This window comes from Procambarus clarkii, chromosome 10 (genome assembly GCF_040958095.1).
Source record: "Procambarus clarkii isolate CNS0578487 chromosome 10, FALCON_Pclarkii_2.0, whole genome shotgun sequence".
Taxonomy (NCBI): Eukaryota; Metazoa; Arthropoda; class Malacostraca; order Decapoda; family Cambaridae; genus Procambarus; species Procambarus clarkii.
The window spans coordinates 25,501,715-25,517,267 of NC_091159.1; the positions used below are offsets into that span (position 1 = coordinate 25,501,715).

Sequence of the window (15,553 nt, forward strand, 5' to 3'; positions counted from 1 at the left end):
CCCTGTTACTGAAACATGACCCTCCCTCTGTTACTGAAACATGACCCTCCCTGTTACTGAAACATGACCCCCCCCTGTTACTGAAACATGACCCTCCCTGTTACTGAAACATGACCCTCCCTGTTACTGAAACATGACCCTCCCTGTTACTGAAACATGACCCCCCCCTGTTACTGAAACATGACCCTCCCTGTTACTGAAACATGACCCCCTCTGTTACTGAAACATGACCCCCCCTGTTACTGAAACGTGACCCTCCCTGTTACTGAAACATGACCCCCCCTGTTACTGAAACATGACCCCCTCTGTTACTGAAACATGACCCTCCCTGTTACTGAAACATGACCCTCCCTGTTACTGAAACATGACCCCCCCTGTTACTGAAACATGACCCTCCCTGTTACTGAAACATGACCCTCCCTGTTACTGAAACATGACCCCCCCCCCTGTTACTGAAACATGACCCCTGTTACTGAAACATGACCCCCTCTGTTACTGAAACATGACCCCCCCTGTTACTGAAACATGACCCTCCCTGTTACTGAAACATGACCCCCCCTGTTACTGAAACATGACCCCCTCTGTTACTGAAACATGACCCTCCCTGTTACTGAAACATGACCCCCCTGTTACTGAAACATGACCCCCTCTGTTACTGAAACATGACCCCCCCTGTTACTGAAACATGACCCCCCCTGTTACTGAAACATGACCCCCCCCCTGTTACTGAAACATGACCCCCTCTGTTACTGAAACATGAGCCTCCCTGTTACTGAAACATGACCCCCCCTGTTACTGAAACATGACCCCCCCTGTTACTGAAACATGACCCCCCCTGTTACTGAAACATGACCCCCCCTGTTACTGAAACATGACCCTCCCTGTTACTGAAACATGACCCCCCCTGTTACTGAAACATGACCCCCCCTGTTACTGAAACATGACCCCCCCTGTTACTGAAACATGACCCCCCCTGTTACTGAAACATGACCCTCCCTGTTACTGAAACATGACCCCCCCTGTTACTGAAACATGACCCCCCCTGTTACTGAAACATGACCCCCCCTGTTACTGAAACATGACCCCCCCTGTTACTGAAACATGACCCTCCCTGTTACTGAAACATGACCCCCCCTGTTACTGAAACATGACCCCCTTATTTTAGTGACTTGTGTATTTTGTTCATAGTGTTACTTGAAGGGTTTTGGTATAAATTTGGTTGCGTCATTTAACGTATTTCCTGTTTTTTCATTTTCCGACAATCGGATAAGTTTTTCTGAATATTTTGTATTGGTTAAGAATGCAAATATTTTAAGTACTGTAGTACAGTGGTCTACGTTCTCGACTCACACTCGGGGATCCTGGTTTCGAATCCCAGAAGCGGGACATAAATGGTTGGGGACGTTTCTTTTTCACCTAATGTCTCTGTTCACTTAATAGTAAGTAGGCAGCCGGGAGTTGGGCAACTGTAATAGGGTTGCATTCTAGGGAAGGTCAGTAGTTTGACCTTGTGGGGACCTCAATGCCAACCTAAGTATATATTATAGATAGAAAAGAATACGACAACTCTGCCATGAAACGTAGGCTAGTATCCCCCTCCAACACGTCTGGTCAGTTTTCTGTGTTTGTCGTAGAGTACGGAGTGAAGCGGCTCCCGGCTGGGGGTACATATTTTAATAATAATATTAATAAGAATAATTTTACTTACAAAAATACGTGTGACATAATACAGTGGTTAATTAAGTTAGTAAGTACAGAGAATACATATTAAATGAAGCCGCTATATACCTGCCCGAAACGCTATGCGTGTTTGTGGCTCTACAAGAATGTAAAAACATCAATGCTATATACTCTCATAATCCCAATGTACAATGTACCTTCTTGTATATATATAAATAACTAAATAAATACACAAAAGGGTTTCGACAGCACATCCTCCTGAAAAGTACTTACGGTAACTATTAAGGCCACTACGGGCTCACCATAGCCCGTGCTACTATGAACTTTTGTTCCAAGTAGCTGAATCTAAGACAACAAAAGTAACTATTTGGTGGAAAGTACCAGTATGTAGTGATGGACCACCAGAAAGTTGACCTTTTTGTATTATTGAACTTTGACAACTCTGGAACTTTTTTTTTTACCAGCAACATAAGTATAAGACTTAACCGAACCTCTTCTAGCTATCCTAGGCCTAATACACGCTATTTTAGGCCTAATATAGTACATATATGTGCTAGACCAAGTATAAATATTTATATGGCGTAGGTCAGTAATTCCTCTGAGCTTCTGAAGTAGTCAGGAAAAAATCGAAAAATCCTGCTGCTTGTGGAAGCTTTCCTTATTAAGGCTACTTAAAGCTCGGTCGATAGAGCTTGAGACTCACACACACGTGGGGTCCACGGTTCGAGTCTCCTAGAGCTCAAATTAATAGAATGTTTATTTCCACGTTAGTGTATTCACCTAATTGTATTAACCTAGTTGTATTCACCTAGTTGTGTTTGTGGGGGTTGAGCTTTGCTCTTCCGGCCCGCGTCTTCACTGTCAATCAACTGTTTACTAACTACTTATTTTTCCACACACACACACACCAGGAAGCAGCCGTGACAGCTGACTAACTCCCAGTTAGTCAGTTAGTCTTTTACTGCTAGGGAACAGGGACATTCAGGGTGAAAGAAACTTTTCCCATTTGTTTCTGCCTGGTGCGGGAATCGAACCCGCACCACAGAATTACAAGCCCTGCGCGCTATCCACCAGGCTACCAGGCCCCTGTGTGTGGATGACAATTCATGTAACTAAATAATGTTATTTTATATCCTTATCACTTTGATGTGCCTGCCATTAATATATCGTTCTTTATATTCCAGGTGAGAGAGGTGGCAGTCAGGGCGTTGGTGATGTCTGGGTGAGTATTTTGGGCACTGTAACCTGATTTGTGTTGACAGTCTTGGGTACGCTTCACTATTGCTACCTGTAACCTATACGAGGGTTATCTTGAGGTTATCTTGAGATGATTTCGGGGCTTTAAGTGTCCCCGCGGCCCGGTCCTCGACCAGGCCTCCACCCCCAGGAAGCAGCCCGTGACAGCTGACTAACACCCAGGTACCTATTTTACTGCTAGGTAACGGGCATAGGGTGAAAGAAACTCTGACCATTGTTTCTCGCCGGCACCTGGGATCGAACCCAGGACCACAGGATCACAAGTCCAGCGTGCTGTCCGCTCGGCCGACCGGCTCTCCCTGTGGTGTGAGGGGGGGGAGAAGGATGAGAGGGGGGGGAAGGATGAGAGGGGGGGGGGGAGGATGGGAGGGGGGTGACGGATGAGAGGGGGGGGGGAGGATGAGAGGGGGGGAGACGGATGAGAGGGGGAGCAGGAGTGGATAGAATGTGGCAAAGAGGGATAATGATCAAGCGGAAAGAAAGGAGGGTTACAGTGGTTCAGGTCAAAGGTCAGCAAGGTTGACCTAATGTACCTATCTCCCATGATGTTTGTCATACACCCAACATGTTTAAAGTCTAGACACCTACAGTCTTAATCTTCTGGTAGATTATGAGGATATGTTTAGTATCTGTGAGTGGAAGAAATATCTACAGGACTCCGCTGGCTGGACGGTAGAGCGACAGTCTAGCTTCCTGCAGGTCGGCGTTCAATCCCCGACCATCCAAGTGGTTGGGCACCATTCCTTTCCCCCGTCCTATCCCAAATCCATATCCTGACCCCATCCAAGTGCTATATAGTCGTAATGGCTTGGCGCTTTCTCCTCATAATTCTCTCCCTCCAGGTATCTCTTGCCTTTTGGGTTTATTATCAATGGAAATTATCAAAGCCAATTATCAATTTAAATTATCAAAGCCAATTATCAATGGAAATTATCAAAGCCAATTATCAATGGAACTTATCAAAACCAACTATCAATTTAAATTATCAAAGCCAATTATCAATGGAAATTATCAAAGCCAATTATCAATGGAAATTATCAAAACCAATTATCAATGGAAATTATCAAAGCCAATTATCAATGGAAATTATCAAAGCCAATTATCAATGGAAATTATCAAAGCCAATTATCAATGGAAACCTTGATAATTGTTTAACATTGACAAATTATCAATGGAAACCTTGATAATTGGTCACTTTACTAATGTAATACTGAGTACATCCTGGTTCTTTTTCCCGGAGTTTACAAGTGTTGGGAGACGTGTTACTTGCAGCAATCTGTCATAAACTAGTGTTCGCGGTCTCTTGAGACGTTCATTGTCTCCATAGACGTCTCCTGTAGCTTGTCTGACCTTACTTGTGGTAATTCAAACACTTTGTTCCTAGCGATATGTTCTGGGTGAGCGTGTACACACTGAGCCTGTACACATGTACATACTGAGCGTGTACACGTGTTCGTATAGTGTGCGAACACATGTGCGCGTGGTGTTAGTGTGCACGCTTGCTTGGTGAACTTAGACATGTGCACATGGTAGGTGTGTACATTTGCGAGTTGGGCGTGTACATGTGATCGTAGTGGACGTGTGCACGTGGTCGTGGAGTAAAGGGGGTGGGGCGTGTACATGTGGTTATTGTGGGCGTATCCAGGTGGTGGTGGTGGTAGCCATGTACACGTGGTGGTGTACACGTGGTGGTGTACACGGTGGTGTACACAAACAAGTGTTAACAGTCACAGTTCACTGCCTGTTGCTCACTTCCCGTTTCTTACCTGGAACTGATGGGAGGGGGGGGGGAAGGATAAGAGGGGGGGGGAAGGATAAGAGGGGGGGGAGGATAAGAGGGGGGGAAGAAGAATGAGAGGGGGGAGCGGGAGTGGATAGAATGTGGCAAAGAGGGATAATGATCAAGCTGAAAGAAAGGAGGGGAATAGGAAGACAAACAGAAGAGGAAGGAGGAAGAAGGGAGAGAGAGAGAGAGGCTGGTGATGAGGTGGAAGAGGGGGTGGGAGGGAGTGACTCATTACATGAGTGGCAGGAGAGGAGGAGGAGGAAGAGGAAGCGAGAAAAGCCACAAGGAGGAGGAGCAAGATGGCGGCGGATGCGGAACATTCAGGAAGTCATCCTGGACACCTGACTCAGGAGGCCTGGAGAGAGGCTCATCTCCTCTACTCTAAAGGTAACTATGAACATAAGAATTAAAGCAACTGGCGAAGGTCTATATCGACCCATACGTGGCAGCTTCTATTTATTTCCACCCAAATTCATTCATATATATGTCTAACCTACGCTTGAAACAATCAAGGGATCCTACGTCTATTATGTTACGCGGTAATTGGTTCCACAAATCAACAACCCTGTTAGCGAACCAGTATTTACCCAGGTCTCTTGTCAATCTATACTTATCCAACTGATATCCATTGTTTCGTGTTCTGTTCTTTGTTGATATATTCAATAACTTAATGTCTAGTGAGCCCGTTGTTCACACCTGACTCAGGAGATGTGCCGCGGTTAATGAAAAGTAATATCTTAGGCTTATAAAATGTCAGATATCAGGACAGGTGTGTGTTGGAAACGTCATCAGACCCGGGGCCAGGAGCTAAGGCAAGACAAAATGAGACTATAGAATCAACAACGTCTAATTACACAAATTTCATCGTTTTAACTCTGCATCTTTAATCAACATTTAAGAAATTCCTCTTGTGCTATTTTGAGGGGAAATAAAAAGAAATGACGCCAATAAAAAAAAAAATTTGTCTATTTGTCTGATCACGATTGTAGGCCAGACGCTAGGGGCTCGCCTCCTCCAACTTTGTAGGATGACTGGTGAGAGGTCGGAAGACTTCAGTGGTGCGACTTCACACCCTCGGGTTACAAAGCCCATCTACAAGAGAGTAGCAGAAGAGTCGCCCTCTGCAATATGGTATCTTCAGGCCACCAAGACAGGCTAAATATCCCGAAAGGAATTCACAGGGAAATAACAGTTCGGTTATAACAGTTCGGTTATATAGACTACGTCTAGGTTACAGATGCAACTGGGAGATTGGTGAACCCAGAGAGTTGGAATGCATCTTCTGCCAAACAATCACAGGAAAGCCACTACTTCACTATTTCCTGGATTGTGAAGCAACCAACGACCTTAGTAGAGCTTTAAGAGTCCCTGAATATTGCAGTAACCACTCTGAAGCCATCAACACTGCCACTCTTCTGGTCAAAAAAGATGTCCAGCAGCTGGAGACCCTCATAAACACTCAATCAGTGTCCTCCCCCGCGATAGCAGCCACAGAGTCTGGATTGACGGTTTGATACGAGCTCAGCACACAGTATATACTTTCACGACCAAAGATCACATTCACTCCAAAAAATTTACCACTTTCGGGCTATTCATGCCCGTGCCACCTCTTGGTGACTTAATCTTCATCAATCAGTCAATCTTCTCCTTCTCGAAGTTCTTGTGAAGTTCTTTGCGACGGTCCCAGCAGTTCTGGTGTGTTCTGTCTCTGTGGGGAAAAATTCCAGGCAGCTAATCTCTCTTTTCAAATTGATTTAATAAAATAAAGTTATGTCTTATTTATTTTCTTAGTAAGTAAGTATTAATTAAGTGGACTGTATGTACTGGTAAACTGCCTGAAATCTTCTTACACACTATTGGGAGGGACAATTGGTAGCTTAAACCACTTTGTTATAGTCCCTTCTTAAACTACCAATTGTTTACCTTTAAAACTATTATTTCAGTTATTTCATTATAAGTAATTAATTATAACTACTGCTACTGCTATAATGTCTTAGCTGTGCCAGTAGAATGGGCCTAGTAAGGCGTGTAGGTGTAGCCTCAAGATGGGTGTGGCCCTGCCTCTTTGTGCCACGTAATGGCGGCTGGTGGGAAGGACAAGGCTTGGCAAACAAGTAGTTAATTATGTGTATGAACCAACTGTCTGCACAGATTCTTGAAGCTCCTCTCACAATTTACCTGTATGGGATGCAAGGATTAATCAAAGTTCCCTAAACATATCAATTACAGGTATGACATGAACTGTGAGGGCTGTAATGGGGTACACGTACGGTGTTTTTGGGGATGTCCTACGACATAACCATCTACATATTTATATTAAACAGTGCACTTGAATAATAAACAATACTTGGTAGACGGATACAGATGTCGTTGTGATGTTGTTAGGCTGTGTGGCTGGTGTTGACACGTAAATGGGGTGTCTAGCTGTTTACACCAGTTAAGACAGCGTGGTATGCTCATCCCATCTTTTGTTGATGTTGTATGTATGGACGCCTTCCTCTCCGGGGTGACGCTCTTATGCTCTGGTTCCTCACTCAAAGTAATTTTACATTAACAAGGGAACCTAGCTACTATTTGATGTAAATAATTATATTCATTCTTAGTGATTACTTTTTTATTAACTTTAGATACTAAACTAATCTATTAACAATGTTTCATAATGTAAATATACGATGACTTTGATGACGTCACGGAGTCGATGACGTCACGGAGTCTCCCATTTTCCATCCTGAAGGGAGTATAGACTAGGGGAGACTGTGTTATTTGTGTGTGTAGTTGTGTGTGTGTGTCGGTTTCCCGACATAATTCCCAGGGGCAGAACACGGGTCGAAGTCCCGGTAAGGACTGCGATCACTTTATTCTTCTCCCTCAGAATTATAGTGCTGCTTTAATTTGAGTTTACATTGTTGTGCAGCAGTCCGTTGGGGACGTATGTCCCGTACTGGCGTATCGGGTGCTGGAAGTCGTTGTACGTCTTCTTTCCTGGCCAGTTCTAAAGGTACTAATTTCTCTAAAGTTTTGAGAGTAGTGTTGCCTTTGCATTTTACTTTCACTATTCTCAAGATGCCCTGGCTGTCTGGATGAACAGAGACTATTTCTCCTATAGGCCACTCCGAGCGTGGTCCGTCACTATCCACCAGAACTATGTCACCAGGGTTCAAGTTAATTCTATTATAGGGACTGTTTGCCCCGTAATGATACTCCCTCAGAGCTGTTAGGTATTCACGAGTCCATACGTCATTCCACCGACTTATCACCCCTGAAAGATGTTTGAAACGTTGAACCAAATCACTCTCTTTGACATATGAAGGATCCTCTGGTTCCTCATCCGTAAGGGACACAAGTGTTTTGAGAGGTCTCCCATACATCAAATGAGCTGGACTTAATGGTTCACGCTGCAAAGCATCATCAGAGAGGTAGGTAAGTGGTCGGTTGTTAACTCGTGCTTCTATTTCTATGATTACTGTTTGAAGCTCCTGAAGGTCAATCTTTTGGCGGTGTAGGGTTTTCCGTAAAGACCGTTTCACCGTACCAACCATCCGTTCATAGAAGCCTCCATGCCATGGTGCTCTGGGAGGTATGAATTTCCAATAGCACTGCCGTTGAGTTAGGGCTGTGCGTACCTTGGGGTGTGTCCAGATTTTCCTCAGGCATGCTTCTCCTGCCACCAAGTTGGACCCATTGTCTGAAATCATTAACTTGGGACAAGATCTACGTGAAGCAAACCTGCGGAAAGCCTGTAAGAATGCTTCGGCACTCATATCGGGAGTCACTTCTAGATGGACTGCCCTTGTTGTGGCACAAGTAAAAAGACAGATATAGGCCTTTACTGGTTTCTTGTCTTTAGTGCCTGTCAGTGTTAGTGCTCCTGTGAAATCTACTCCTGTTGTCTCAAAAGGATGAATATGTACGACTCGTTCCTTCGGAAGTGGAGGAGGGCCAGGATATGGACACACTCTGGCATCGTATCTCCGGCATACAACACAGGATTTGATTATGGATTTTACTGTCTGTCTACCTTGGGGTAGCCAGTACTGTTGTCTTAATTCTGTGAGAGTATCTAATACCCCACCATGCAGAGTGCAGTATTTGTGTATATGTAACACAATTAGTTTGCTTACTATGTGGTGACGAGGGAGCAATATTGGATTTTTTGCCTCCAGATCTATGTCAGCATGTTGTAAGCGTCCTCCGCATCTTATCAAGTTATAATTGTCAGTGTCTAACCAGAGACCCAGATCATGTTGTAGCTTCTTAGGAACATTGTCAATTTCTGTCCCGAATGTGTCGGTCTGAGCTCTTTTAACCCAGTACCTTAAGGCACTAGGGAAATTATGCTTGATTCCTATTTTCTTTAGAAAATCAAACACTACTTGGGTGACACCTACAAGTTTGTTCAGTTCAGAGTACCGAGCAGGATCAATTACCAAAGTCTGAGGTAGTTCCGGGTTCTCAGTGGGAACAGTGACATTGGTCACAATGACTTGTGGCTTTTGTTCAGGCCACTGGTCGCTGATTAGCCACTGAGGTCCGTTGAACCACATCTCTGCCTTTGTTAATTGCCGTAAAGTCAGGCCTCGGGAGAGATAGTCAGCTGGATTCTCTTTAGTAGGTACATATCTTAGTTTATACCCTGCTGACAACTCTCGTATTTCCTTAACGCGGTTACTCACGTAAGGATTCTTACTGTTATTGTTTTTAACCCACTGTAGCACTGCCTCATTATCTGACCATACTACTGTTTCTGTAAAGTGGATGTGGCTTAAGGCCTTGATCAGATAATGAGCTAATCTTACACCTAGCAGTAAGGCTGTTAATTCCAGTTGTGGCAGTGATCTTTTCTTTAAAGGTGCCACTCTGGCCTTTGATGTGAGCAAATTGGCTTGCCCATTTGAGACCAGGTAAGCTACTGTACCATAAGCCTTTCCTGAGGCATCACAAAATACATGCAACTTAATTGGTTCCTTTTCATTTACTGTTGTGTTCCTAGGGAACTTGACAGACTCTAGGATGCTTAAATCTTTCACTAACCCTTGCCATTTTTCTTGTAGGGCAGGTGTTAGAAGATCATCCCAGCCTATCTTTTGTTGCCAACATTCCTGTATTATCATCTTCCCATTAATTAGTATTGGACTTAATAAGCCTAATGGGTCGAAGGGTTTGCTGACTTGTGATAGCAATTTTCTCATTGTTAAGTTAGTGGTATCTGTTTCCACTGACTTGATTGTCAACTGATCGGTTGTCGTGTTCCATTGGACACCTAGAACCTTTGTCATCTCGGGTACTTGGTAGTCGGGAAATTCAGTTGTGATCAGTTGTTTTAATTTGTCATTGTTAGAGACCCAAGACTGGAGAGGCATATTGGCTCCCATTAATTCTCGATTGGCCTCATGGTATATGTCCAACAGCTTACTTTCACTGTTGGCTGTTCCTTGAAAGTTATCCACATACAGGTTTTTGCTAATTTCTGTCTTGTTCGGGCTATTGGACTTCTTCAAGTGCGTATCCAAGGTAGCTTGAAGCAGAAATGGTGAGCTCGTGGCTCCGAACAAAACAGACGCAAACCTATAAGTGATTATTTCACTGTTTGGATCATTAGGATCCTTAATCCATAGGAACTTTGTGTAGTTCCGGTCTTCTTCTTGAAGACCTACCCTAAGGAATGCCTTGCTAATGTCGGCCGTATATGCATAAGTCCCTATACGAAACTTTAACAGCACGTCATAAAGCCTTTGTGTTAGGCTTGGGCCTGTTTGAAGGCAGTCATTTAACGAAACACTATTCTGCCCCATCTTAGCACTGCAATTAAATACTATCCGTAGTGGGGTAGTCGCAGAATCCTTCTGAACATGGTGGTGTGGCAGATAATGTCCTTCCTTTGGGTTATCATTTGTTACAACTTCGATAAATTTGTCATCGAGCTGCTTCTGTATTATTTCATGGTACAACTTCAAGTTCTCAGGTTGTCTTTGTAAACGTAACACCTGTGATTTTAATTGATTTTGTGCCATGAAGTAGTTGATGGGTAGCTGAGGGTGATTCAGCTTCCATGGTAACCTGACCCAGTACTGATTATCTTTGTAGATAACTGAGTCTAGGTATTGTTTATAAGTCCAGTCATCATCTGGACTAGGTTGTTCAGGGACAATGCCGAGAGTTGCCAGGTCCCATAACTTATATACTGGGGGATCAAGCTCATCCTCGGAAATGTCTCTGAGTTGCAGTGGAGACTGTTCTCCTAGTCATGCAACCATTACTGTGTTGGCAAGTTGGTGATCCACAGGTGCGGGTTGTTTTAGCCGTAATACTGGGCCTGTTAGTAAATAGCCACCTGCAGATGGTAACACGTTCATACCGTGGTAATCTTCCTTTCCTATGATAAACTTATGGTAGACATCTGATCCCATAAGGATTCCAATATCGGAAAGGTTGTCCGAAGTAATGTTATCAGCCAAAGGAATTCCCTTTTCTTCTAGGAATTTGGCTGTTGTTCCTAGACCTTCTATATACAGGTCTGTTGGAAATCTATCTACTACTAGTGCTGGTACCTTTCGTACATAACCTCCTAGTCGTACTGTGGGTCGTACTACCCCGTAAGTTCGGGCTCCTGAGTTAGTCAGGAATCCTTTTATGTTTATCCGTGTCTCCTCTACAGGTGTAAGTTTCAGTTTATCTACCAACTCCTTGGATATAAAGGTCAGTTAGGACCCCTGATCAAATAATCCACGTACGGTGGCTTTATTCTTTCCATTTCTAATGATCAATCGTGCAGTAGGTAGAGCTGATTTATGGTTAGACCTGGTTGTGAAGACACTTATGTCAGGTAACACAGTACAAAGTTTTACTGATGCTGTAGCTCCTTCCTCCTCTTGTGGCTTGGGAGACTTTATACTTGTGTCCCCACAAAGTGCAGTATGGTGTTGACCCTTATGGCACTTAGTGCAGATGCGCATTGCTGTTGTGCAATTGTCGGGATGATGTTCCCTTATACACTTGCTACATCTATATAACTCCTTGAGTCGTTTTATGCGTGTTGCACGATCAGGGTAGCGTCTGCAATTGTACATGGAATGTGATTGCTCACAAAACACACATGGTTTCCAGACATTAACAGTATCTTGAGGAGTCACCGTCTTGGGTGATGCGTTGACTGTAGGTTTGGAAGGACCAACTGCATATGTTCCTACACTGCCCTGATTCCACTTTGTGGAGGGGGAAGATGTTTTAGCTTTGTTTGGAGCACTGTTTGTACTCTGTTGTTTACTATTAGTAGCAGATGTGGGTTTAGATGGTTTTTCTTCTGGATTAACTCTTTCTCGTTCTATGATGGTTTGTAAACCCTTTGTAATCTCATTTACAGTCAAGGATGACTTACCTACTAATACAAACAACTTATCCAGTATGTCCCTGGGTAATTTCCGTGTCATGTGGACTTGTATTATCCAGTCTGACTCATCCAGGTTCACTTTATTTTTAAGTGCCTTGAGTATGGACTCAAGCTCCAATCTGAAGGTTTGGAGTGAGACTGCAGTATTATTTGGAGGTTTAATGTCTAACAGTCTCTGTGTTAGAATTCTGATAGTCCTTTCAGGTTTAGCGTAATTATCTTTCAGGAGTTGCACTGCATTGTCATAATCATCATCTGTGTGATTTAGATTACAGACTACCTGATACGCTTCATCCTTCAAGACACTCTGTAAGTATGTAAACTTTGTTGTTTTTGGCACATTAGCATTAGAATCCACAGAATCGACAAATTTGCTCCAGAAACCGTCCCAACTCTCGTCTTCTCTTCCAGAAAAAGTTGGTAAACTAAGTGATGGCAATTTGACTTCTGGTGCTGTCTGTTTCTGGGAAGTTGTGGTTACAATATTTATATTAGCTTTATGGGCATGTATGATATCATCAAAGTATTGCAACTGTGTAAACATTGTATCCTCATAATCGGAATGTTCTTGTATAACATCTTGTAATGTTTCTCCACCAACACTGGTATTCTGAAGTAAAACTTGATATTCTTTCATTTGTTGCAACACACGGTCATATTTGTTCCGTGCAAGCCTAAGATAATTTTCCAATGCTACATAGTTAACTGGAGTTTGTTTACTTATGTCATCACATGTGCTAATCTGCCGTGATAAATGATCCCTCAATCCTGTGAGGGTTATTTGGACATTTTTGACAGTAGACATTTTGGAAGTACTTGTTAGTCGTATAGACTATATTTAAATATACACTGTAAAATCATACACACTATAATTTGAGTGGTAGACCTGTATCAATGCTGGTATCCGCAAGTTAGCCCATCATTATCACTCTTGGTTGGTACAGAGACACAGGTTAACACTCAAAGGTGAAATGATTATAGTTAAATTGTACTAATGTTATATTGATATCATATTGACAACACAACTCGGGTTGTCTTAAATACTGCATACAAATATGTACTTGCTAGGTTGTAATATGTGTTCAACACTAGACAAGTGTTAAATTCTTACCCTTACACCAGGTTAGCACAATAAATTAGACTAGGTTGCTGTACAACACCAGCCTAAAATGTTCTACCCTTGTGCAAGAATTAGTAGTAAATGATGTGGCATGCAGTAAATGTTACAGTAATGGCAATAATAATGCAATAATACAAAAAAACATATATAAGTAACTTATAAGTAAAGTAGCCTCTTATCAACCTCTTGTAATGAAATGAAAAAAGCACAATTGTTCCTTTGGTACTGTCAGAACAATAATAGTGCTTGTTGTAAGTTCTGTTTGCTATGAGATTGAAAAGTTAGGCTAGAAATTATGCAAAAATATAGCAGTGTCTTCCTGCTATAATGTGTGTAGGTAATATTGCACTATCACTATATGTATGTATAATATCTAGTTCAAAGAACTAAATATAATCCGGTTCGAAGGACCAAATATTGTGGGGAAAAATTCCAGGCAGCTAATCTCTCTTTTCAAATTGATTTAATAAAATAAAGTTATGTCTTATTTATTTTCTTAGTAAGTAAGTATTAATTAAGTGGACTGTATGTACTGGTAAACTGCCTGAAATCTTCTTACACACTATTGGGAGGGACAATTGGTAGCTTAAACCACTTTGTTATAGTCCCTTCTTAAACTACCAATTGTTTACCTTTAAAACTATTATTTCAGTTATTTCATTATAAGTAATTAATTATAACTACTGCTACTGCTATAATGTCTTAGCTGTGCCAGTAGAATGGGCCTAGTAAGGCGTGTAGGTGTAGCCTCAAGATGGGTGTGGCCCTGCCTCTTTGTGCCACGTAATGGCGGCTGGTGGGAAGGACAAGGCTTGGCAAACAAGTAGTTAATTATGTGTATGAACCAACTGTCTGCACAGATTCTTGAAGCTCCTCTCACAATTTACCTGTATGGGATGCAAGGATTAATCAAAGTTCCCTAAACATATCAATTACAGGTATGACATGAACTGTGAGGGCTGTAATGGGGTACACGTACGGTGTTTTTGGGGATGTCCTACGACATAACCATCTACATATTTATATTAAACAGTGCACTTGAATAATAAACAATACTTGGTAGACGGATACAGATGTCGTTGTGATGTTGTTAGGCTGTGTGGCTGGTGTTGACACGTAAATGGGGTGTCTAGCTGTTTACACCAGTTAAGACAGCGTGGTATGCTCATCCCATCTTTTGTTGATGTTGTATGTATGGACGCCTTCCTCTCCGGGGTGACGCTCTTATGCTCTGGTTCCTCACTCAAAGTAATTTTACATTAACAAGGGAACCTAGCTACTATTTGATGTAAATAATTATATTCATTCTTAGTGATTACTTTTTTATTAACTTTAGATACTAAACTAATCTATTAACAATGTTTCATAATGTAAATATACGATGACTTTGATGACGTCACGGAGTCGATGACGTCACGGAGTCTCCCATTTTCCATCCTGAAGGGAGTATAGACTAGGGGAGACTGTGTTATTTGTGTGTGTAGTTGTGTGTGTGTGTCGGTTTCCCGACAGTCTCTGCGTAGAGTATATGTATTGTGTATTCTGTATATTTTAGTAATCTCTAGGCTTGAAAGAAAGAAAGTGTACTCACACACACACATCTGGTCGGGGGCCTGATAGCTGAATGGACAGCGCTCTGAACTCGTAATCATAGGGTACAGGTTTGATACGCAGTGATGGCAGAATTAAATAGGCAGAGTTCCTTTCACCCTGATGTCACTGTTACTTAGCAGTAAATAGATACCTGGGAGTTAGACAGCTGTTACGGGCTGCTTTCTGGGGATGTGTGTGTGTGTGTGAGTGTTATAAATAGATATAATAGAGGAAAAATAGATGGGTTAGAAAGGCGGGGTCCAAGAGCCAATAGCTCAGTTCTGTAGACTGAAATAGTAAAAAATAGTAAATACACAGACAGACAGACAGACAGACAGACAGACAGACAGACAGACAGTGGTAGTCTCAGGTTTACCCCACCTTCACAGTATATCCCTCGGCCGTTCAACTCCTCTCCCCCCCCCCATCCACCCCCCAATCCACTCCATTCCCCCCTCCCATCCACCCCATCCCCCTCCCCCCCCCCCTCATCTCAGTCCTTCTCCAGCATACACACCGCAGATGTTCTTGCATGGTCGGGCGCTAACTCCTCAGCCCCGCCACTGCAAGTATCAACTGTGTGTTCATACGTGGTTATGTATGACAGCCAGCGTGTGTATGCGTATACACATACGCGTAGAGCGGGCTAGAGCATGCGGTCGATGCGTTCAGTGATCCCTGGCGGGACATAAATCCCAAGACCAGGATTCATCTAGCATATACTCAACCA

General features: G+C 42.9%; 1 protein-coding gene across 1 annotated transcript; it reads right to left on the bottom strand.

The window, feature by feature from the left end:
* Window positions 1-5,849: 5,849 nt before the first annotated feature.
* LOC138363017 (uncharacterized) lies at window positions 5,850-10,742 on the bottom strand. The gene is made up of 2 exons (XM_069321767.1): window positions 6,994-10,742; window positions 5,850-6,901 (listed from the first exon to the last, which is right to left on the bottom strand). The coding sequence occupies exon 1, from the start codon at window positions 10,732-10,734 to the stop codon at window positions 7,579-7,581; it is 3,156 nt and encodes a 1,051-aa protein (XP_069177868.1). The 5' UTR covers window positions 10,735-10,742; the 3' UTR covers window positions 5,850-6,901; window positions 6,994-7,578.
* Between the last annotated feature and the right edge of the window lie 4,811 nt (window positions 10,743-15,553).

Excerpts from the sequence above, each read along its gene's own strand:
- LOC138363017 (XM_069321767.1), bottom strand. The coding sequence starts at position 10,734 with ATGGCACAAAATCAATTAAAATCACAGGTGTTACGTTTACAAAGACAA.